The sequence below is a fragment of the Crocodylus siamensis genome, chromosome 1, assembly GCF_052110815.1.
Source record: "Crocodylus siamensis isolate JL-2025a chromosome 1, ASM5211081v1, whole genome shotgun sequence".
Taxonomy (NCBI): domain Eukaryota; kingdom Metazoa; phylum Chordata; order Crocodylia; family Crocodylidae; genus Crocodylus; species Crocodylus siamensis.
Genome location: NC_143395.1, coordinates 207,599,872 through 207,623,318, shown reverse-complemented (window position 1 = coordinate 207,623,318; position 23,447 = coordinate 207,599,872). Strand labels below are relative to the sequence as shown.

The window sequence follows — 23,447 nt, the reverse complement described above, 5'->3', positions numbered from 1 at the left end:
TATGTCCAGATGCAGCACTAGACTGATTCTGTGAAATTATGTCCAAAGGTCTGGAAATGGAAGAGAGGTGAATTTCACAGAATGGGCTGTAAGTGCATCAGGTCAGAGAATCAAGACTGACATTCCCAAAGAGGAGGTACTGTTATTGTTTGGTTTTTTTGACCTTCTCCTGACATAGTCTCCAAAATACTTGGAAGCATACAACACATCTTCTCCCACCAATTTAGAAATGCATCTGGCAGAAAACTTTCTTCTGAAAAGCAAAATACAGGCTTACTGTTTGTTTTTGTCCAAAAAAAATTGGTCTGTGAGGAGATTCTCTCTTGTGGACTTATTTTAGGATTACCTGTTCTATGACTATGGCTACACATACATTTCAGAAGAGGAATGTTTCAGAAGGCCAGCAGCCATTATGTTCTAATTGTTATATGTGGACAAGTCAGGAATAACACAAATAGAGCAAAAACCTCTCCAACTTTAGCACTATTTCAATTAGTGCTGAAGTCAGAGTGGTTTGGTTCTATTTGTATTATCCCTGCCTTGTTCATGCATAACAACCAGAGCATAATGGCTGCTGGCTTTTTGAAATAGCTCCAAATGTATTTCTGTCCATACTCTTACTTCCCTCTCAGGGTTGATAGAATGGCTGATGAATTGGTCTGTAATGTAGGAGCAAAGGGAAATGCAATTAAATAAATAATCTAATGAAGTAGAAAAACAAGACCATTTAAGAGGTAAGAGGGTTGGGTTGTTATTACCTGTGGATTGCAGAGGGAACAGCAGAGATAGTAGGTAGATTGTAGTGAGTCATAAAGTCTTTGTTCAGGACATGCTTTTTAGTGTCCAGGAAGGTTAGGAATGTTTGTTCCCAGGCCTCTCTTGAAGGTGTTTCTTAGGCTTCCCTTGAGTTTAAGGATTGTGAGGCCAGAAAGGGAATGGTTTTCATGTGAGAACCATCCTCATCCTATGAGAACCATCTACCGGTGATTGTCTCTCTGCATTCCTTCTCTCTCTTGCACATTGTTTCACAACCATCCTTCATTCCTAAAGGTGAACGGTTCCCAAACTCTGACAGATTGCGCACCAACAATTTAAAATGATACAACCTTAAGTGCCACCAGCAAATTTTTGTCATATAAAGTAATTATAATAACTCTATTAACATGTACCACTGACAGGTTGTCTGTGTACCACTGGTGGTACCCGTACCACAGATTGACAGATTGGGAACTGCTGCTATAGGTGACTGTTTTCATTTATGTAGAGTTAAACACAGGACATTATTAACTTAGACTACATCTGCTTCTTCCCCAGATCTAACTAAGGGCATTATGGGTGCAGACAGAAGTTACATTTGTCATGCATTTGGCCCTCTGAATATGCTGTACAGCAGGGGTGGTCAACCAGGGGTACGTATGCATACCTCTCGGGGTACTTGGGAGGGCCCTAGGGGGTATGCGTGGGTGGGCGGGGTCAGAGTGCCATCACCTAGCACCCCATGCCTTTGCCTCCCAGGAGCAGGGCCAGGAGGGGAGAGGTTAGCGGCAGCCCTGTGTGGGCTGAGCAGGCACTGCCTGGCTGACTGGATGTGGGGGAGGGGGAAGCTCACATGCAGCAGTGGTTGCTACTTCCCACCACGCCTTGCTGCTGCTGCTCTGCATCCAGCCACGTACCACTTCCCTCCTGCCATGTCTGGCCACTGGGGGTACACTTACTAAAAAAGGTTGAAAACCCCTGCTCAACAACTATGCCCTGACACACAGGCACAGCTGCAGAGTGCTTTAGAAGTGGCTGATTGTGTGACAAATAAACCATCATTAAATGAGGGAAGATGAAGATGCTTCACTTTGGAACAGCTTAGGGAACTTGTGTTTCCAAGGGTTAATTTGTGGCACAATCAGGGCTGGGCTGACCCTGGCCTGCACCCAGGTGTGTCAGCAGACAGGGAGGGGGAAGGGAGAGCAAGTTGCTGGCTGGGGTTTGCCTGGCCTGAGCTGAGGGTAGTGAGTGGAGTGGAGTGGAGCACCACTGCCTCATGCTCCCTGCCCCCCTCCAATCCTCTCTTTTCTAGCTCAAGCCAGGCAAACACCAACTGAAAGCTCACTCCCCCTGGGAGGCAGGGCAGGGTGGGACTGGGGAAGAGGGGTGGCTCCTTGGCTGCAGGCAGACTCCTTGGGCTCCTGCAGGCAGGCTCAATCTCCTCCCCTTCCCCCCGACTCAAGAGGCGAACATCTGTTGGGTTGGGGGTGTGTATGTGGGGGGTGCATTCTAACTCATGGCACTTTATGTAAAGCACTATGAGTTAGAGGGGAACTTGCACATCTGTCAGTGCCCTTCATGCCCCAAACTTGTCCAATGTCTCTCCCAAGTATACAGTTGGACCAATAAAAGATATCATAAACAACCCTTTACTTTTCATGCATTTCCTGGACCATCATAGTTATAACACCAGTCTGAGCAATAATATATCTATGTATAAATGAGACCAAATCTCACACCACAGACCCTGTATCTGAAGACTGTTCAAGTGTGAGTCCTGGACTTGCTTGAGCACATCTATCACAAGACTTTTTGGGTGCTGTTAGTGCTAATTCTAAGGAGTGTTGGTATCAAAGTTAGTACATGCATGTTGCTGCCCCATGGGGGTGGCTGCCCCACAGGGAGAACAGCCCCATGCAGGTTGTGAGCAGCTGCAGCATGGGGCACTGGACATGGTCTTCCCCCCATGCTGAGCACTAGCTTGTTCCCTGCAGGCAAGCATGGGGTCAGGGCTGCACACTGCTCCCCACCTGTAGTGCAGGGCTAGGGCAGGGGCACTGGGAGTGAACGAGCATGCAGAAGCCAGTGGCAGCCAGGCGGGAGCACAGGGCCTGCACTGGTGTCCTGGGGCCAGTGCCGGCGGGGCCCAGAGCGGGGCAGTTGGAGCGCGGGGCCCTGGCCAGCAGGGGCTCTATGGACCTGGGCCAACTCCCTCCTCCTCCTGTTGGTGCAGCCCAGCCTGGCTCCACAGACCCCTGCCAGCCTGCAACCTGAGCTCCTGCTGTCCCTCTCTGGGCCCCACCAGTGCCGGCCCTGTTACATTGGTGCAGGCCCCACACTCCTGCTTGCTTCCACTCCTCCCTGCCGCTTTCCCAACTTTCCTGATTGGCAACTCTGCACTACATGGCTCCCATATTCACATCCATACCCCCCCCCCACACATCTACAAGTTCCCACAAATCCCCATATGCAATCACTTCTGCATATACACCACAAATGCCCACAAATCAGGACAAAAATATATTTTCAAATTAAATTAAAATATATTATTATGGGTGATTGATTTTTAGTATGTAATGTGGTTTTTTCCCCCTAAGATGGCAAACCTTCTTCCCAAAAGGAGTACGTCCAGGGGCAAGGGGAGGGACTTCCAGTGCAAAAGCAAATGTTAGGGACGGGACTTCTGGCCCCAAGATGGTGAACAGGGGTGGGGTACCTGTCAAGGAGCGGGGGCAGGTTAGAGAGGGTATGAACCATTAATATGGAACTCTTAATGTGCTTGGACAACAATCTAACTTTAATGCCACCTAACTTTTACACATGCTAATTATAACATGTAACTACACCCCTCCAGTTTTGGGCACCATACTTCAAGAAGAATGTTGATAGACTCAAGAGGGTCCAGAACAGGGCCACTCATATGGTTAGGCGCTTACAGGACAAGTCCTATGAGGAGAGACTGAGGGACCTGGGCCTCTTTAGCCTCTGCAAGAGAAGGCTGAGAGGAACGCTCACTCCAGGGACAGCAGTTTCAGGGGAGCAGGGAGCCAGGAAAGAGCCCTGTTGGAGAGGGCCAGGGGTAAACCCCAGGGGCCAGGAGGGAGACAGGAGGTCTGCTGGAGAGCTGGCAAGCAGGGGCAGACTTGGCAGCTTCTAGTCATTCACCTGCTCACTAGCTCTCCTGTGGCAAGTCCAAGCAGTGCAGATTAGAGAGGGTATGAACCATTAATATGGAACTCTTAGTGTGCTTGGACAACAATCTAACTTTAATGCCACCTAACTTTTACACATGCTAAGTATAACATGTAACTACCCCCCTTCTATGTAGCATTGGTCAGACTGCAGTTGCAGTACTGCATCCAGTTTTGGGCGCCGTACTTCAAGAAGGATGTTGATAGACTTGAGAAGGTCCAGAACAGGGCCACTCGTACGGTTAGGAGCTTACAGGACAAGCCCTGTGAAGAGAGACTGAGGGACCTGGACTTCTTTAGCCTCTGCAAGAGAAGGCTGAGAGGTGATCTTGTGGCCACCTACAAATTCATTAGGGGGAAACAGCAAGGGATTGGAGATGCTCTGTTCATCAGGGCACCTCATGGGGTAACAAGGAACAATGGTCACAAACTGACAGAGAGCAGATTTACTCTAGATATCAGGAAAATATTCTTCATGGTGAGGGTGGCCAAAATTTGGAATGGGCTTCTAAGGGAGGTGGTGCTCTCTCCTACTATGGGGGTCTTTAAGAGAAGGCTGGATAGGCATCTGGCTGGGGTCATCTGACCCCACCACTCTTTTCTGCCTAGGCAGCGGGTTGGACTTGATGATCTGTTGAGGTCCCTTCTGACCCCAGCATCTAGGAATCTATGAATCCCTTAAGAGCAAGGTGACAAAAGATGTAAAACACAGAGGCAGGCATTTAGTGTATCTGTTCAATAATACAGAGATGCCAGCACTCTTACAACTTTAAGACCATGCCTGTAAGCCCCATTCTGCATCTCCCAGCACCCCAAGTATTACTGAAGAGGACAGGACAGCTGTGCATGCCTAACATTGCTATGTTGCTTTTTTCTGGCCCTTTAAAAAAAAAAAAAAAAATTGCTATCAGGATTTCCTGGTAGCAAATTTTGCCCCTGTGCTGCAAATTTGCAGAGCAGGGCACATATTAATGTGCCTGGCGTATAGTCTGTGGCACCAGACAGGGTTTGCTATGCTACAAATCACATGTGCCTGCATATCTGGATCCAGCCGATAAGTTCAGAATTGTTCCATGTAATTAACAGTCTCTGACTGGTGTTAAGGTAGACATTTCTTTTATCACAAATCATCCAAGATTGTGAAATATATGCAGAAGTATACTAACTAACTGTTGAACCTAACTGAAAGATTTTCCTTTTCTACCATTTTCTAAATACAGGAGCATTTTTATAACTGTTGATGTTGGGGACTACCATTACCATTGCAAATATTCTCCATGCAATAGGTCAAAAGATCAACCCTGTTCTAATAATCCTGTACTTGGCTGGATGATATAGTTGAGGATGGTCCTGGTCTGAGCAGGGGGTTGGACCAGATGATCTCCTGAAGTGCCTTCCAACCTTAATTTTCTATTATTCTAATACTGAATGCATAAATTACAAATCAGAGGAATCTTCTATATGCCAGATGACTGTCTATGTGAAAACAGGAGAAGTCAGTCTTTTCTTTCATAATTTTTGGCATTTACATGGATATTTTTAAAACTGTTGGAGGTAAAAGAATGAGAAATTTAATTTGTCTTAGTGAGAAGACCACAGGCTAGTAATTTTCCTTTTTATTTTGGGCACATATTTATGTCAGGATAAGGACTGATGCTATCACAATCAGTATCTGGTGTTATCTTTCTTGCCTGCCACATCTTTGATCTTTAAAGTTGAGAGCTGGTTATGCTGGCTGATAGGTCCAGGCCTGTCCCTCAGATGATTTTCTTTGTGGGGCTCTGATTCCCCTTACACCCTGCCCTTATTACATCCTGGATGTTATTCAAGTTCTTCTTTTGAGTCATAACCTTTGTAACAAGTATGGCAGTCCTTCCTATGCCACGGTAATCCTAGTCAGGCACTTCTAATCAAATCATTAGAAGTCCATTAGTGACTCAATTCTATTCAGTCTGCAACTCATTCAGGGTTCATCCCCTTCTATCAACAGTCTCACAGGTGAAAAGTCTCACTGCATGAAATGTCACAGGTAAATCAACTTAAATCAATTCCTTTAACTCATTAACCAGCTCTCAAAGAACCTCGACTGAAGTTCATTCATTCATTTCAGGTTCACTCCCCTCTATCAATTTATTAACAGTCCCAAAATATAAATCAACTTAAATCCAAATATTAATTCAGGGTTCATCTCCCTCTGTCAATTCATTAACTGTTTCAACATAGAAATCAACTTAAGAGATGAATTCATGCCTGGCTGGCTCTAGTGCCCTGCTCAAAGAAGCTTGGGCTCTCATGCCTCATACCACCCAACTCCTGGGGTACCTATTTCAGCCCAGGGTGTCAATCCTTCTCTAGGCAAGCTGCCCCAGCATTTTGTCTGTGGTCCCCATATACATTGGTGGTCCTCTGACCACTCATGCCTGCTGTCATACACCCCTTTATCGTAGCTTGCTGCAGACCGATGCAGACAAGAGAGTCCTCTGGCATCCTCTCTCCCCAGATGCTGCAGTCTTTCCCAGCTGTCCCTCTCCAGGGCTGGAATTATTGCTTCATAGATTCATAGAGTCAGAAGGGACCTCAGTGGGCCATCTACTCTGACCCCCTGACCCTGGCAGGCAAGAAAGAGTCACGAACCCTGGGGTCATGTGATCCCAGCCAGGTGCCTGTCCAGTCTCCCATGAAGACCCCCAAGGATGGGTAGAGCATCACCTCCCTTGGAAGCCCATTCCAGATTCTGGCAACCCTGACCGTGAAGAACTTTTTCCTAATGTCCAGCCTAAACCTTCTCTCTAGTAGCTTATGGCCATTGTTCCTTGTCATTCCAGGGGGTGCCCTGGTGAGCAGGTTGTTGCCTACTTCATGTTGCTCTCTGCTTATGAATTTGTATGCTGCCACAAGGTCCCCTCTCAGGCTTCTCTTGGTGAGGCTGAAGAGGTTAAAGTCCCTTAGCCTTTCCTCATTGGGTCTACCTTGCAGGTCTCTAATCAGGCGAGTGGCTCTTCTTTGGACCCTTTCCAGGTTGTTCACATCCCACTTGAACTGCGGCGTCCAGAACTGGACACAGTTCACGCCATCTGTGGCCTGACCAGTGCCACATAGGGGGAAGAATCACTCCCCTGGACCTGTTTGTGAAGCACCTATGGATGCACGACAAGGTGTGATTGGCTGTGCCAGCTGCTTTATCACATTGGCGACTCATGTTCATCCAGGAGTCAACAGTGACTCCAAGATATTTTTCTGCCTCAGTGGAGCTGAGAAGGTTGCCCCCCAGCCTATATGATGGCAGTTCTTCCTCCCTAGATGCAGCACCTCACACTTGTCCTTATTGAATAGCACCCTGTTGCTCTCTGCCCACTTCCCCAGCCTGTCTAGGTTGGCCTGGATCTGGTTCCTCCCCTCCAGGGTGTTAGCTGCACCCCATAATTTTGTGTCATCTGCCCCCTCATACAGATCACTGATGAAGATATTGAACAGCACCGGCCCCAGAACTTAGCCCTGAGGGACTCCACTGTCCACATCTTTCCAGGTTAACACCAGCTTATCCACTGCCACCCTCTGAGTGTGACCCTTGAGCCAATTTGCTACTCATTTTACTGTGTAATCATCCAAGGCAAATCCCCTCAGTTTATTTATAAGGATGGTATGGGATACCATGTCAAAGGTCTTCTTGAAGTCCAGATAGATAACATCCACCTCAACTCCTGCATCTAAACAATTGGTGGCCTTGTCGTAAAAGGAAAGTAGGTTGGTCAGGCAGGACCTGCCTGCTAAAAACCCACATTGGTTACCCCTCTGCATCACATTAGCCAGCAGACTTCCACAGATGTGCCCCTTGATAATTTTTTCTAGGATTTTCCCAGGGATCGAGGTAAGGCTGGCTGGTCTATAATTCCCTGTGTCCTCTTTCCTCCACTTCTTAAAGATTGGGATGACGTTAGCCCTCTTCCAATCCTCCAGAACTGACCCAGGCACCATGAGCATTCATATATCCTTGCCAGTGGATCAGCTTTGACCCCCACTAATTCCTTCATTATCCGTGGGTGGAGTCCCTATGGTCCCAGTGATATGAATACGTCCAATCCCTCCAAGTGTCTTTTTACCGTGTCAGCACTGACCATTGGTTGGCTGATGTTCCTTGCCTTTGTTGGTGTCCTTGATATATGTTGATGGTTCATCTAGATTCCCATTTAAGAAGAAAGAAGCAAAAAACTCACTGAAGTGCTCTGCCTTGTCCCTGCTATCTGTCACTAAGCACCCTGCCAGTCCTGTATGGGTCCTATGCTACCCTGCATCCTCTTTTTGCTCCCAACATACCTAAAAAAGGATTTTGTATTGTCCTTAATCCCTGACGCTAGCCTGAGTTCTAGAGCTGCCTTGGCCTTCCTGACCAACGTCCTGCAGTGCAGGCCAAAGAAGTATACTCCTCTTTGTTAGCTACCCCCTGCTTCCACTTCCTGTATGCCTCTTTTTTTGTCCTTAAGGTATCTTGGATGCCCCTGGTTAGCCAAAGGGGCTTCCTGGCCCTCTTGCCCCCTTTCCTCTGGCATGGGATTGACTCACTCTGAGCCCAAAGAATGGTTTCCTTGAGGAATGTCTACATATCCTGGACCCTCAACACATCTAAATTTTTAGCTCCTAGCACCCTGCTAACAAATCCCCTGAGTCTATTAAAGTAAGCTTTTTTAAAGTTCAGCACCCATGCCCTGCTGGATATAATGCCTGCCCTTTGCTGGATAGTGAATTTAATCATTTGGTGATCACTGTCCCCTAAGTTGCCTTCAATCTGCAGGTCCCCCACCAGATCATCCCCTGTGGCCAACACCAAGTCGATCAAGGCGTTGCCCCTGGTGGGACACCTTACCTCCTGGGTTAGGTGGAGGTCCTGAATACAGGTTAAGAACCTGCGAGAGTGGTTATAACTAGCTGACTGCTCCTCCTAGCATATGTCTGGGTAGTTAAGTTCCCCCTTGACTAACATCTCTAGACCTCATAGCCTCAAGCTGTTTGGAAAATTCCTGTTCTAGCTTGTTGTCCTGGTGCTGCGGCCTGTAGTAGATCCCCCCCACCAGATCCCTTTCACCCTGAGCCTCTTGGACCCTAACCCACAGAGTTTCTGCTTGACCACCCTTTGAGCCTAATTTGATTATGGAAGATGTGTACTGTTCTTAGGTTCCCCACCACCAATCCAGAAGGAACATTTGCTATGAAGCCACAATGGGGTGCTCCTGGCTCCAGCTGGGCTCCTTCTCCCACCTGCTGTAAGTACAGGGTGATTGTGATCCCTGGGACTTCCTTCTTGCCCCACACTTCTTCCTTTATATATTCCATCCCTCAAGACACCTCTAGGTACTCTTCTCAGATTACCTGAGGAGTTTGGTTAACCTACCAATGGGTCAACTTGATTTATTTCTCATTCTTCTTTCAGATGACAACGAGATAGAAAGTTCACAATCACTTTCATTTTCCCTGGCCTGGATTTGACAGAAAACTGGAATGATTGCAGAGCTAAAGCCTACCACATCATTCTGACATTGTCTATTTTAACAGACCTAAGCAATTTCAATGGGGCATGATCTGTAGTCAGTTTAAATTCATGACTCAACAGTACCTAAAATATTCAATTCCCCATTTTAGGGCCAGGCACTCTCTCTCAACTGTTGCATACCTTCTCTCATGCTCACTGAGTTTTCTACTAGTATAAGCCACTGGCCTTTCTGTCCCTTGTACCACTTGTGATTGGACTGCTTCTGTAGCCTCACCAGATATATAAGCCTGCACAAAGAAAGGCTGCGTGAAGTCAGGAAAGTGCAAAACCATGTCCTGACACAAGGCTGCTTTGATTACTTTGAATGCCTCTGCACTTCATATCCCACTTAACGGAGCCATTGCCTCTTCCCCTGGTGGTATCCATTAAAGGGCTTTTTAATTCAGCAAACTGCGGAATAAACCTGCAGTAATAACTGGCTAATCCCAGAAAGGCTTGTATCTGTGTCTTATTCTGTGGGCGACAGTAATTTTTTATCTCCACTTCATCTACCAAAGGTTTTATGAGGCCCTGCCCCAATTACAAACCCAAGTACTTGGTCTTCATCTTTCCCAAGGTACATTTCTTTGGGTTAGCCTTTAGGCCAAAGGAAAGCCTACAAAGAATGGAGGACGGGATTCACCTCCATGGAGGATTATTCTGCACTGGTCTGGTCCTGCAGGGAGCAAACCAGGAAAGCCAAGGCTGCAACTGAACTCCAACTAGTTTCAAGCATCAAGGACAACAAAAAGTCCTTTTTCAGATATGTGGGGAGCTGGAGGAAAAGCAAGGGCAACGTTGGACCCCTGCTAAACCAGATGGGGCAACTGACAACTGACGCCCAGGAAAAAGCCAACCTATTAAATAGGTACTTTGTGTCAGTCTTTCATCAGTCCCATGGGACGCCCATGCCTGCTATGGGACAGGGAGATCCGGGTGATGGGGATCCCCTACCCTCCGTAAATGCTGACCTCGTGGAGGAACATCTTCAGAAGCTGGATACCTTCAAGTCAGTCGGCCCTGACAATCTGCACCCCAGGGTACTCAAGGAGCTGGTGAGTGTCATAGCCCAGCCCCTGGCATGGATCTTTGAAAACTCCTGGCGCTCTGGTGTAGTGCCCAAAGACTGGAAGAAGGCCAATGTGGTGCCCAACTTCAAGAAAAGGAGGAGAGTGGATCCGGCTAACTACAGGCCCATTAGCCTGACTTCTATCCTGGGGAAGATCTTAGAAAAGTTTATTAAGGAGGCCATCCTTGAGGGACTGGCCCAGGCTAATATTCTAAGGGATAGCCAGCACAGGTTTGTTGCGGGTAGGTCTTGTTTGACCAATCTCATTTCCTTCTATGACCAGGTGACCTATCACCTGGACAAGGGAGAAGAGATTGATGTCATATATCTTGACTTCAAAAAAGCTTTTGATCTGGTATCCCATGATCACCTCTTGGCCAAACTGCCCAGTTGTGGCCTTGGCTCCACCACGATCCGCTGGCTGGGAAATTGGCTCTGTGGTCGGACGCAGAGGATTGTAATTGATGGGAGTCACTCATCATGGTGCTCTGTGACGAGTGGGGTCCCTCAAGGCTCTGTCCTTGGACCCATATTGTTCAACATCTTCATTAATGATGTGGACATTGGAGTTAAGAGTGCACTGGCCAAGTTCGCCGATGACACCAAACTTTGGGGCAAAGCATCCACACCAGAAGATAGGCGGGTGATCCAGGCTGACCTGGACAAGCTCAGCAAATGGGCGGATGAGAACCTGATGGTGTTTAACACCAAAAAATGCAAGGTTCTCCACCTTGGGAGGAAAAACCTGCAGCATCCTTATAGGCTCGGCAGTGCTACGTTGGATAGCACTACAGAAGAAAGAGACTTGGGGGTCATCATTGACCACAAGATGAACATGAGCCTCCAATGCAATGCTGCGGCTAGTAAAGCGACCAAAATGCTGGCGTGCATCCATAGATGCTTCTCGAGCAAATCCCGGGACGTCATTCTCCCCTTGTACTCGGCCTTGGTGAGGCCGCAGCTGGAGTACTGTGTCCAGTTTTGGGCTCCACAATTCAAAAAGGATGTGGAGAAGCTTGAGAGAGTCCAGAGGAGAGCCACGCACATGATCAGAGGTCAGGAAAACAGATCTTACAATGATAGGCTGAGAGACATGGGACTCTTTAGCCTGGAAAAGCGTAGTCTCAGGGGTGATCTGATGGCCACCTATAAGTTTATCAGGGTGACCACCAGGATCTGGGGGAACGTTTGTTCACCAGAGCGCCCCAAGGGATGACGAGGTCGAACGGTCACAAACTCCTGCAAGACCGTTTCAGGCTGGACATAAGGAAGAATTTCTTTACTGTCTGAGCCCCCAAGGGCTGGAACAGTCTGCCAGCGGAGGTGGTTCAAGCACCTACATTGAACACCTTCAAGAGTAAATTGGATGCTTATCTTGCTGGTATCCTATGACCCCAGCTGACTTCCTGCCCTTTGGGCAGGGGGCTGGACTCGATGATCTCCCGAGGTCCCTTCCAGCCCTGATGTCTATGAAATCTTAAATCTTGTAAGACAACCCTAACAGTTCTCATATGTTGGTCCCATCATTCAGTATAGATGACAATATCACCGATGTAGGTTGCTGCATACCCCTGATGTGGGGCCAGTACCTAATCTATAAGCTGTTGGAAGGTCACAGTAGCTCTGTTGAGGCAGAAATTCATACAGCCCCCAAGGACTACCAACAGTGGTTTTGGCCTGGTCCTCTAGTCTTAATGGGATCTGCCAATATTCTTTTGCAAGGTTGAGCATTGAGATAAACTTGGCTTGCTTAATTTACTCTAAAAGCTCACCTACCCGAGTCATAGAGAAAGCATCAAATCATGTAATTGTATTTAATTTCCAAAAATTTATGCACAGGCACAGAGTCCCATTAAGCTTTCAGAATGGTTACAATTGGGGTCCTCCAAGGACTTCATGACTCTGGGATGACCCCATGCACTATGGGCACTTGTACACATACATGTAATGCATTATTGGGAGCTTTTAAAAGCACCCAGAGCTGCGTTGGATACATTTGTATAAATGGCGAAATACATGTCAGCACTGAGAAAATCATGGCAGTGTGCTTTTGAACTAAAACACACCGATGGTATTTTAGAGTCAAAGAGCACCGCTGCCATCAATTTGTGTGCTCTGTTTTGCTTAATTGAGTCTGCTTCAATGTGCTGGATTTCTGGTGTATTGGAACAGATTGCATGCATGTATGTATGTAAATGCCCTAACATTTTATTCATCTCCTCTTTGATAGGCTGGTATTAATAATAGGGTATTGTTCTCCACTTTTCTCAGACTTTTTTCCCCTCTGGCATAATGATCTTATGCACAGCACCCTTTTGCTCGCCTCAGCACTTCACTAAAGACATACACAGACTCCTGGACTACTGATCTCAACTGTTCATGTTGCCTACCCATGAGATTTTTCCCTAAAGGTACCCTACCTTCTGGCTCTGTACATGTTATGACTTCTCCTACTTCCTGTCTGAATGCCTCCTTTTTGTGCAATGGGGTTGCTAAAAGGCCTTCCAGCTCCTGCCATAATTTCAACAAGTTTACATGGTAAACTTGTTTCTCCTTTCTATGATCAGGTTGGAATACCTCATAGCCAACTGGGCCAGCCCACCTCACAATTTCAAATGGGCCTTGCCAACAGGTAAAAAATGTACTAGTGGAGCTGGGAAGGAGGACCAGGACTTTCTGGCCAACTTAAAACTCCTGCTCCCTGGTGTTCTTATCATACTGCTCCTTTTGTCTACTCTTCACCTGTTGTAAGTTACCTGTGGCTACCTGCTTGGTGATCTGCAGCCTCCCCCTCAGGGACACTGTGGCAGAATAACATCTATGTCTTTCCCCAAACTCTGCTATCTGACAATTTGGTTACCATGGTCACTGCAGAGGACAGACACCTCTTCCCCCATCAGCTTCATGTAAAACTAAGTTGTAACCTAACCTGAATACATTTCAGAGGGAGAGGGAAACCTGATCCCTCTGCCGACATGACTGGCCTCACATACCTGGGTGGGAGGCTCAAACTCCCTATTGTTCTAAGAAATGCCAATATGACTGGGAGGGGGCTAGAGACCCTGCCAGTATACCTGGCAACCAGTGATGCATTTTAAATTGGTTGGCTGGCAGCCAACAGTTGTGGGCCTTCACTGGATCAGGTAAATGAGGTCACAAGTGCTATATAAGTAAGGAGGAGCAGCAACCATGATGAAAAGTCAGAGAAGCTGAACCATCTGAAAATCTCTCTCTCTCTTAAAATTCATGGTCAATGAACTGCTTGCCTCCAGAGGAAATCTCCACCTGCCTCTGGATGATGCTTTTGAGTAAGCTATTTAAGATCTAACTAGATAGATAACTTGCAGTAACTCAGATGCGTGATCAAAGGCTACCATGCCACTGTTTGCTCTAAGGTATTTCTCTGATATTGCTCTTTCCTACAACCTATTCCAATCCTACTCTTGTAACCAAGTTCTCCTTTGTACCTAGTATAGGAGACTTATTGGGAGAGGGTCTAGATTATGCCTTGGGGTCCCCTTGGTTTGACTGACTAAGGGAGACCACTATTTGCACTTCATATTGAAGGAAGCACCCCAAGTTCTTGCAGCAGGTCAAGTACCCTCATGGACTACTAGCCCTGTGTTTCCCAGAGGACGCAGGTCCAGGATCAGTCCAGACTGTGGGCGGTGGTCGCATTACCCCCAGGCTTGTGGGTGTGCTCCAGGAAGTGGGTTGGCCAGACGTGAGGCACCCCCAGGGGGGCACTTGGAGCCTGGAAGTTGGCCGGGCACAGTGAGGTGGGTGGCTCAACACAGGAGCATGCCCTACTGGCCCACCACACATGGTGGTAGTGGTGGGATCAGGCAACCTGCTACCTTGAAGGCATAATTTGGGGAAGGTTATAGAGTCACTGAAAACCCTTGAGCAAACAATCTCTAATTTGGCATCGGGTCAACTGGACAGTATAGATAGCTAGGATCACTGACAAGTATGACCACCTGACCATGGACCAATTGGTGGAGAAGCTGAAGAAGATAGGCATCCAAAGAAAAAGAGGGCAAAAAAGACAGGACCTGATTGAAGTCCTGCTGGACTATGAGCAAACCAGGGAAGTGCACACCCTGGTTCTGAGTGGGAGTGGAGATGATGGAACCACTCTTCCCAATAAGCCACTGGGAGGGGAGCCCCCTGAGCTAGAAATGCCTGAGGAATGACCCCCTTCTCCAACCCATGGGTTGGACCTCCAGAGATAAAGGCTGGTGCTGGAAGCTCTAGAAGCCCAGTGCAGGTGCATAAGCTTGAGCTAGAGTTGCTTAAGATGGAACTGTCAATGAGGGAAGCACAGTGCAAGCATGAGGCTAGAGATGCCCAGTAGCAGCATGAAGAGAGGGAGGCCCAGCGCATGGCAGGGGCTGAAGAGGCAAGGCTCAAGCACGAACATGCACTTGAACTACTTCAAAGGCAGCATGAAACCGGAAGCCAGACTGATTCACCTCAGCTGACACCAGCTGCATCCCCCAGACTGAAAACCTCAGTGTTCTCTCACTACAAAGATGGGGTGATCCAGAAGTGTGCCTAAGAAACTTTGAAAACCATGCGTGCCAATGGAAGTTGGAAAAGGAACAGTTCATAAAACATATGGCTGCTTTGGTTGAGGGTGACATGTCTGTTGTCCTGAACAGACTGCCCTTGGAATAGACAGATAATGAGCTCATATAGCAAGTGGTTTCCATCCTGACCTCTTTGTCAGTCTCCCATCCTTCCTGTACCAGATCTAGCAAACTACAAGGAGAATGCTCATATATCACATCGAAAGGAGCATAGCCCAAAGAGACCTGGGGAGCCTTCCTAATTGTAAAGAGCAATGGAGGCACTAAAAGGTCCTATGTCTTAGGGCCTTCCTGGCAGTGGTGAAGCATATTTTTCAGAGTCCCACTGAAACGTTCAGCTAGTGTGTTGGTCTGGGGATAGTAGACTGAGGTCCTCAAGTGCTTGATCTTAAGACAGAGGAAGATGGAGGGACAGAGAGCCAGAGTCATTGACAGAGCCAGAGCCATGAATGACGTGTGCCTCCAGTGGCTGTAGGCGGGGAGCTCCCACAGATGCTTCTGGCACTGTTGGTGGTGGGTGGTGGGTGGAGAGTGCCGACCAGGGGTCAGCAACCACCCACAGATGGCATTGGCAGCATCAGCAGCAGCCAGCAGCGATCGCTGACTGCCCATAGATGCCACCAGTGGTGTTGGCGGAAAGGGGTGGCGGCGAATGGTGACCACTCACAGGAGCTGCCAACAGTGTTGGTGGTGCTTTTTTGCAGGGTGTGCCAGAGCCAGAGCCAGGAGAGGACAGGAGAGGAGAGGAGACTGAGAGACAAACTAGAGACAGGGATGGATGTCGCTCTTGAAAGGTCCCCAAAACTCATTACATAGCCCTCCAGCTGAAATAATTGCCCACTCCTACTCTATGGCTCATGGCTACAGTGAATAGGAAGACCAAATGGATATTACTGGCAAAACCTCCTGTCCTGGAGATTTTCAAAATGTTATCATCAGTAGAATTCCCACTGGGACAAAGACTCAAACAACTTGGTGATCAAAAAGCAATTGTTTAAGGCAGAAGTTGGCAACCTTTTATTGTGACAGTGTAAAATAATTCCCCAGTTTTTTTCTCTCTCTTTCTTTCTCTTTTATATATCTATAGATATAGATATTCATTCCCTCCCCTCCCCCAACTATTTCTGACTTTTCTTTTCCCTCTCTATTCCCTATAGATAATTATAAGTAAGCTAAGATATAGGATAAGCTTTAACATTTTATTTTAGATAGTAAGTTTTATTTTTCTCTCCCCTCTTTGAAAATAGGTGCCCTGCTATTTTGATACCAATACCCACTGTTTTACAAGTGATAATTATTATGTTTGTATTGCTTTTATATTGTGTGATTACTGATTTAGGCTTAAGTTAGCGTAAGTCATGTCAAGTTTCCACTTTGCCATGTCAAGTCTCCATCTTATCCCCATGCCTGATTGTGTAACCCATGACTCACTACCCCTCCTATGCAACTTGGTTCCTGAATGAATGGGGATGAATGAGGGTGCTTGAGAGACAATGGCAGTAGGTTTAAAAATAGCTCCTTCTAAATGACTGAACCAGCAACGCCAATACCTGGACACAATATTTCGTTGTGCCACCCTCAGCATTTAAGAAACAAAAGATGAGGCAACCCACCACTGTGCCAGTCTTCACATGCTCAGTAAGAATATCTGGAACCCTCTGGAACAGGACTGGCATTGCCTGGACAGGCCCTCCCCATAGAAGATTAGAGGTAGTCTGCTCCATAAAAGGGGTAGTGAAGACTGACTCCTTGGGAATGCCATTTCCATCTGGACCAGACCAGCTCCACATCACACTGCCTATCCACCCAGAGGCCCTGCCAGTGACCCCCTCTGGACAACTTTGAGCTGAAGGAGACCCCGACTGGCCACTGAGGACCCACTTTCAGCCTGGGATAGGCAGAAATCACCTGCATATTTCCTCCTCCAATTTGGACTCTCTCTCTCTCTCCTCCCAGACTTCAGTCCTTGCACTAAGTCTCTTTAACCCCTGCTGCCATTGTCTCTGTGTGTGTGTGTGTGCGCGCGCAAAGGAACCAATGAAATATTGTGTCACCATCTCCCCTGTTCAATAAAACCACTGTCATTTGTAACTCCGAGTTGGATTGTTTTTTACTAAGCTCCAGTCTTTTTCCTATCTTAAATTCCAGTCTCTGTTTCTCTCGGCTCCGGTTCCCACCACCCTGCATTTTCCTGATCTCTCAATTCTGTCTCCCTTTTCTGCCACCTCTCAGCTCCTCTTTGACCCTTTCTGCAATCTCTCAGCCCTGTCACTTTCTGCAAGCAGTTAACCCCACTCCTGCCACTTTTGCATCCTCTCAGCCCTGTGGCTTTCTGCAATCTCTCAGCCCTACTCCCAGTTTTCCTCTCCCTACATACCTCTCAGCTCCTGTATAGTCTCCTTGCTCTGAGTCCAGCCTCCGGGCTCCTCCCCAGCATCACTCCTTTGCTCTGCCAACTTTCTGCTTTCAATTAACACCAATTAACCTTAAGTTATCCCAACTTCCTCTCCAATCTGTCAGTTCTAATCCTGGCACTGGCAACTTTCATCTCAGTCTCAACCAGCAGTAACCTGAAGTAACCCCAAGCCTCAGCTCCTAAACCCAGCTCTCTCTAAGTCTATTGGTTCTAATCCCGGTCCTGGCAACTTTCACCCCCTACACTTTCTCTCTCCCTTAACCTCCCTCCAAGCACATACATATGTACACACCATAAATTAGGAACTCACTAGTGTGTAGATGTAGGTGACCAGTATGTATGTGAACTGATATACATGTATGTTACTGTATGCATGATATATGAATTAGTGATCTGTGTATTGGGTGTGCAGGTATTGATTCTTGTCTAATTTCTTTTGGTCTGTATAGTGTGTGTAGGTACTTGAATTGGTGATAGGCATGCATTTGCCTAGGCTGGTAATTTTGGATGTGTATGTACCTGGATTGGTAGTGTGCATGTGCATGCCTGGTGGGGGTGCATGCACCTAGAATGTGTATATGCACCTAGTGTGTTTGTCTCCACCTAATTGATTTTTGAGTGTGTGCATGTGCAATTGTATACCATGTCCTCCTGTCTAACAGCACAATATTGAGATCCTGAGGGTTGGCCTGCCCCCACAGGGCAACAGCACGACAGAATGATCCAGCTCAGTCCAAGGTGGGCTTGCATTAAGACCTGGTCTTTGCTTTTCCCCATGGCCTGGATATGGAATGGCATGGGCAAAGATTCCTGCTGCCTGGCTGTGGCAAAGAAAAATCTTGGCTACAGTGCAGCACAGGCAAAGGCCCCCACCACCATAGTCCCCTACCACCTGGCTGTGGTGCAGCTCTGCCAAAGCCATCTGCTGCTGGAATGCTGCTGAAGCACCCCAGGCCTGTGGGTTGGTTCCAGTGGGTCCAAAGGTTGATCCAGTTGTCAGGCCATAAGTTGCTTATCCTTATTTAAGGTATTAAATGGAACTTGTCCTTAAACCTTTTCCTATTGCAACATTTGACCAGTTTGTATATTGGAAGTCAAAGTTATCAATAATGATATTTTTGTTAGTGTTAGTTGCCTCTTTGGTCTTCTGCAACAAAGTGTCCTTGATATCATTTTCCTGATGTGAAGAGAAGTAATATAGTCCTAGTAGCATATTTTTATTCTTAGAAGTTGTGATTTGTAGTTAGACAAATTTACTATGTTTTTCTGTCACTCAATGCAATGTTTTAGATACAGTACATTATTTCCTTTCCATGACCTACCTCATAATTTTTTCCTGTCCAGTTTATGGTCCCATGTTAGAGTTAACTCACTATTTTTTTATGCCACCATGTTTCATAAATACTTGCTACATCAAGTTCCTTTGCCATTACTAAGCTTTAATCTGAAGTGCCTGTTTAAAGATAACATCTTAAAAAAACCACATATTACCTGAATCCAACGTCTGAGTGCAGTGCAATATTCCAGGATTCCCAGCACTGATGATGTTTATTTTGGGGATTGTGAAGGACTATAAGCAGAGAGTTATCTTGGGTGTGGTGATAGGAATCAATGCACCTATACTGCTGTGTTGCTTTGTGAAGGACCTGAAAAAAATGAATGCTTAGGATAGACATAGAAGTAGCATATCCAACCCCTATAAGTTTTTTGCAGTGGATACACCATTTTTGTGACATCTACTTTTTTTATAATCTTCTTTATAGTAAGTCCCACTTTCTTTATAATAAGTACCACAAACAGCCTGAACATATGGAAACTCATTTTTTGTAACACTATAAGGTCATACATAGTGTTACAAAAGTAACGTGTATCCAAAGCCTGAAAAACTATTGAAGTTACTGAATAACTTTGGTCACCTTTTAACTGGTCTAAATCTGATCTTGGACTAGCTGGGAAATACACTACTTATCCCCGAGCCATTATTCCTGTAAAAAAACAGCTCATAAATACCTGGAGAAGAACATGTGGTTGAAGATGTTCGGCAAAAGTCCAATCTGTCAAACACCGCTGCTGAATCTTTTGTATATCCACTAATTCTATCCTTAGGCCTTTCTTTTCTGGATTCACCTCAAAGTGCACCAAAACAACAATGAAATAAAAAATTCTGCATTCATTTGTTTTATACTGAGTGTAATCTTGTTGGCTTAAATGACAGCATCCTGTGCAGTATCACAATTAATTGCATAAACTTGCACACAAATAAACCCGTATGACAATGTTTTAGTAAGAACAAAAATTGCCAAAAAGTTTTGCTTTTGACTTTTTTTACGGACAACTAAATCTAAATATTTTTATTGTTAAGTTATATGCTTCTGAGTCCTGTAAGCAATTACAGACTTATAGGCAGGTCCTGTGAAGTCACTTTAACATGGTTTCACTTATCATGGGCTATATGGCAGACAGGTGTTTGTGAGGATGTCAAGCCACATAGTATGTTAGTGGGACACAGTTTGACAGTTTCTTTCAAGCTTCCATGCTAAAATTAAACACACAGAGTCAATGAGGCTTGCCATGGGAAGGTTTCTTTTACCCCCTCCCCAGCCTTAGGTAGTCCGGATTATTATAGAATTACCCGACACTGATTTTACACTATATAAAAGCTGTTGGGCTTCATACTGCTAATCACAAAACACAACAGAATCAACCCTCAGAGATTTGCCAAGGAATCCCCAACAGTAGCGATTTGCTTTGTAGAGCATCATCCTTCATGTCACATTATAGAGCATAATGTATTCCATTCACTACAATTATAATTTCTGAAGTGTGGAAACCAATCACTTACTTCCTTTAAAAGAGGATCAACCAGATCATCTCCTCCACCTTTGCCATTCTTTTCTAAATGCACTGAAAATTGAACACAAAAGAAATATGCTTTGTTATTTTGTGGCCTACTTAATTCTGCAATATTACTCATGTGTTGTGGCCAGACTCTTGCCCACCCACCATAATGTTTTGTGTATCTCTTTTAACTTTGCTTTCTCATTATGTATTGGGCTCTGCTTTGATGATGCTAAAAACTTTTTGACCATGCTGAAGAAAGTAGGGCCTCCAACTGATCTATCAGTTCCACAATCGTGTCACAAGTGGTGATCATTAATTGATTCTACAGAAAGGAAGAAAATACTGATATTATACTTTGTACAAAGAGATGTACCAAGACAGAGTTATTGTATTTTCTTGTATACCTCCCCATCCACCCTGAATAAGCCACACACTTGTTTTTGAAAGGTGGAATGAAGACAAAAAAGGATTTTTCCTTGAACATACTGTCAAGCACAGTATTCTTGTAGGGAAAACAAGCAGCTGCAGTAGGGCAGGGAGACAAAAACTCATGTCTGCTTTGTTAACTCTGCAGGACATGGACAGTGTGACAGGACGGGAACTCAGGGTCGCCGTGTTCCCCTTTACTTACCCTCTATACCGTGCCAAGCTGCCTATCTGCACTTCACAATCTCGCCCACCACATCTTTGGTCTTATGTGAATTATAGGGAGGCTACCTTTAGTCTTCCTGGACATGGTTCTCCTGTCCTATACTGGGCTCATATTCTGGAATGGGGTTCAGGTGTACCCCAGCCTTATGGGCTCTGCGTGCCTCCAACCACCCCTGTACCACGCCCCAAGCCTCGTGTATGTATCAGACGTTCTTCGGTCTTATTAGATGCCTTCTCGCACTGCCCTCTCTCTCTCGGGGCTTCTTGCATTGCCCTCTCTCTCGGGGCTTCTCACACTGCCCACTGACGTGGTTCCCCTATGAGGCCTCCTCCATCCCCTTATAGCTTCACTCGGTCCTCTGGTCTTACAACAACAACAAAACAATAACACAAGCCCCTGGGCTATAATACAAAGCTAAACCGCTGGGCTAACCTCCTTTGAGTTGCCCTTTGCAGGTGCTCCATCCTTCATTAGCATAACTGACTGCTCGCATTCAGTCCTTTCCCCTTTGCTTAGTCAGGCAGCACTCCTTCTCTTTTGCTGCCAACCGAGAACCCCTCTCTTGGCCTCCAGACTGTGCTTTATAGAAGTCAGCCCTGCCCCTTCTGGTCAGCTGACTCAACAGGAGTGGGCCCCTAGCTCCTCCTGGTTGCCCTGGCAACCGGCGCCTGGTGGCCATTCCTGCTCTTTAAGTAGCAGGCACCTTAGTCCCCTGCTACAGACAGGTGCTGGAAGCTGACCCTGCCAGGTCATCTGAGGGCCTGATCCTAGCCAGCAGGAATTGCAGAGTCAGTGGAGAACCCACCTTGCTTGAGAACAGGGGTTGGACAGTTTCATCCCATCAGAACTGGGCACTCAGCTGAGTCATTTGGCAGGTGCTGCTGACTTTACATCCAACTCAGCATACGAAGAGAAAAAGGGCTAGGGATGTCAGTTCAGCTAGCAGCACTTGCTGACTGAGTCAGTTGAGTGCCCAGTTGCACCGAAGCTGAACTGTCTGACCTGTTTTTGAGCTGGGTGAGCCCTTAGCTGACTCTACAGGTACCACTGGGTGCCCACGTGGCTCAGGAAGAGGAGCCAGGCAGTTTGATTCCCTCCCACAGGATCAAACCCTCTGGTCCCATATTTCCTTGTTTAAGACCCCCTCTTTCCAGCAGCCAATTTTCAGAAAAAGTTACGTGTTGTATTTGAATAAGTACAGTGATACCTTCATTTACTTTGTTTAATTTACATGCCTGAAATATGATTAGCCCTATTTCAACACATGCTTTATAACCCAAATTCTTATCTTATTATGGTTATGGAATAAGTTAAACCTTTAAAATATTTTTTAGAGATTCAAATGGTGGTGAAGGGTGTCAGATTGAAAGCAAAGGAAAAATGCCATCCTCTGTCTACAGAACAGGCAGAACACAGGAAGAACGGAAGGTTTTCCATGACACCCTGCCAATATACTCAGCCCTCAACATGAAGAGCCTCACCTCTAAGGGAGTGTTTTGTGTTCACTTTCTAGTTCACTAATGAACTGGCTAAGGTTGCCATGTCCATTTCATAAGGACCACTAAACAACCATCACTTTTTGGTCATTACAAATGACAACTAGAAATGAAAGACTTAAATGAAATTACCACCCCAGCCATAAACAAGCTGTTAATAGATCATAAAATAAGAACACCACTGTTGCTACAAGTATATGCCATAGATTGACAACATGTGTTGATTCATGAACAAAATATGGTAGACCATCAATGGATAGGCAATGAATGCTTGCTATTTAGAGAGAGAGAACTTTCCAGGTAATACTAGTATTCTAAAGGAAAGCAGCTTCTGAAAATGGTTCACTCCATTTTCAGTGACTGTAAAGCCTTCCTAGTTGCCTTTAAAGTAACCCAGTTCACATAGAGCACTACTAGTACTACACTCACTTTCTTGAGAAGCTAGATTGCCTTATTTCTGTGAACAGGTTTTCCCTGATGATGTATTGCACATTTTCATCTCATTTCAGTATCCACGAGTAGCACCTGCGTGGCACGGTTCATTCTCTGGTGATTGTGGAATCCTGATAAGTATTGGCTTCATCATCTTTCAGCACTGGAGACAGCTTGTATATATACCAAGGGGAAACTTTATAATATAGATCAATTGCTGATATACCACAATAGCCACAGTACTGCACTATTTAGGGTACTTTTAACCAGTGAGGACCTGAAACCTGGCTATTATATGTTGCTTCTTTCACAAATGTAGCCTGTACATAGTCTGTACATGTTGGCATGTTTTTTTTCAGGATAAATTCCTATGTTTGCTTGTTGAGATTATCTAGTCCTGGATGATGTACACTTGCCCCTCTTTTTCACCAAAGAGCTTTCCATATCTCAACCGAGCAACCAACAAAGTGCTGAT

The 23,447-nt window shown here is 46.1% G+C and overlaps 1 protein-coding gene across 1 annotated transcript in view; it reads right to left on the bottom strand.

The window, feature by feature from the left end:
* Nucleotides 1-23,447, bottom strand: part of SPAG17 (sperm associated antigen 17) — a 354,514-nt gene that overhangs the window by 164,764 nt on the left and 166,303 nt on the right. Inside the window, exons 15-17 of the mRNA XM_090053742.1 lie at nt 20,394-20,455; nt 19,562-19,678; nt 19,043-19,197 (exon numbers count right to left, since the gene is read on the bottom strand). Coding sequence (XP_089909868.1) covers nt 19,043-19,197; nt 19,562-19,678; nt 20,394-20,455 — 334 coding nt within the window. The remainder of the gene's footprint in view (nt 1-19,042; nt 19,198-19,561; nt 19,679-20,393; nt 20,456-23,447) is intronic.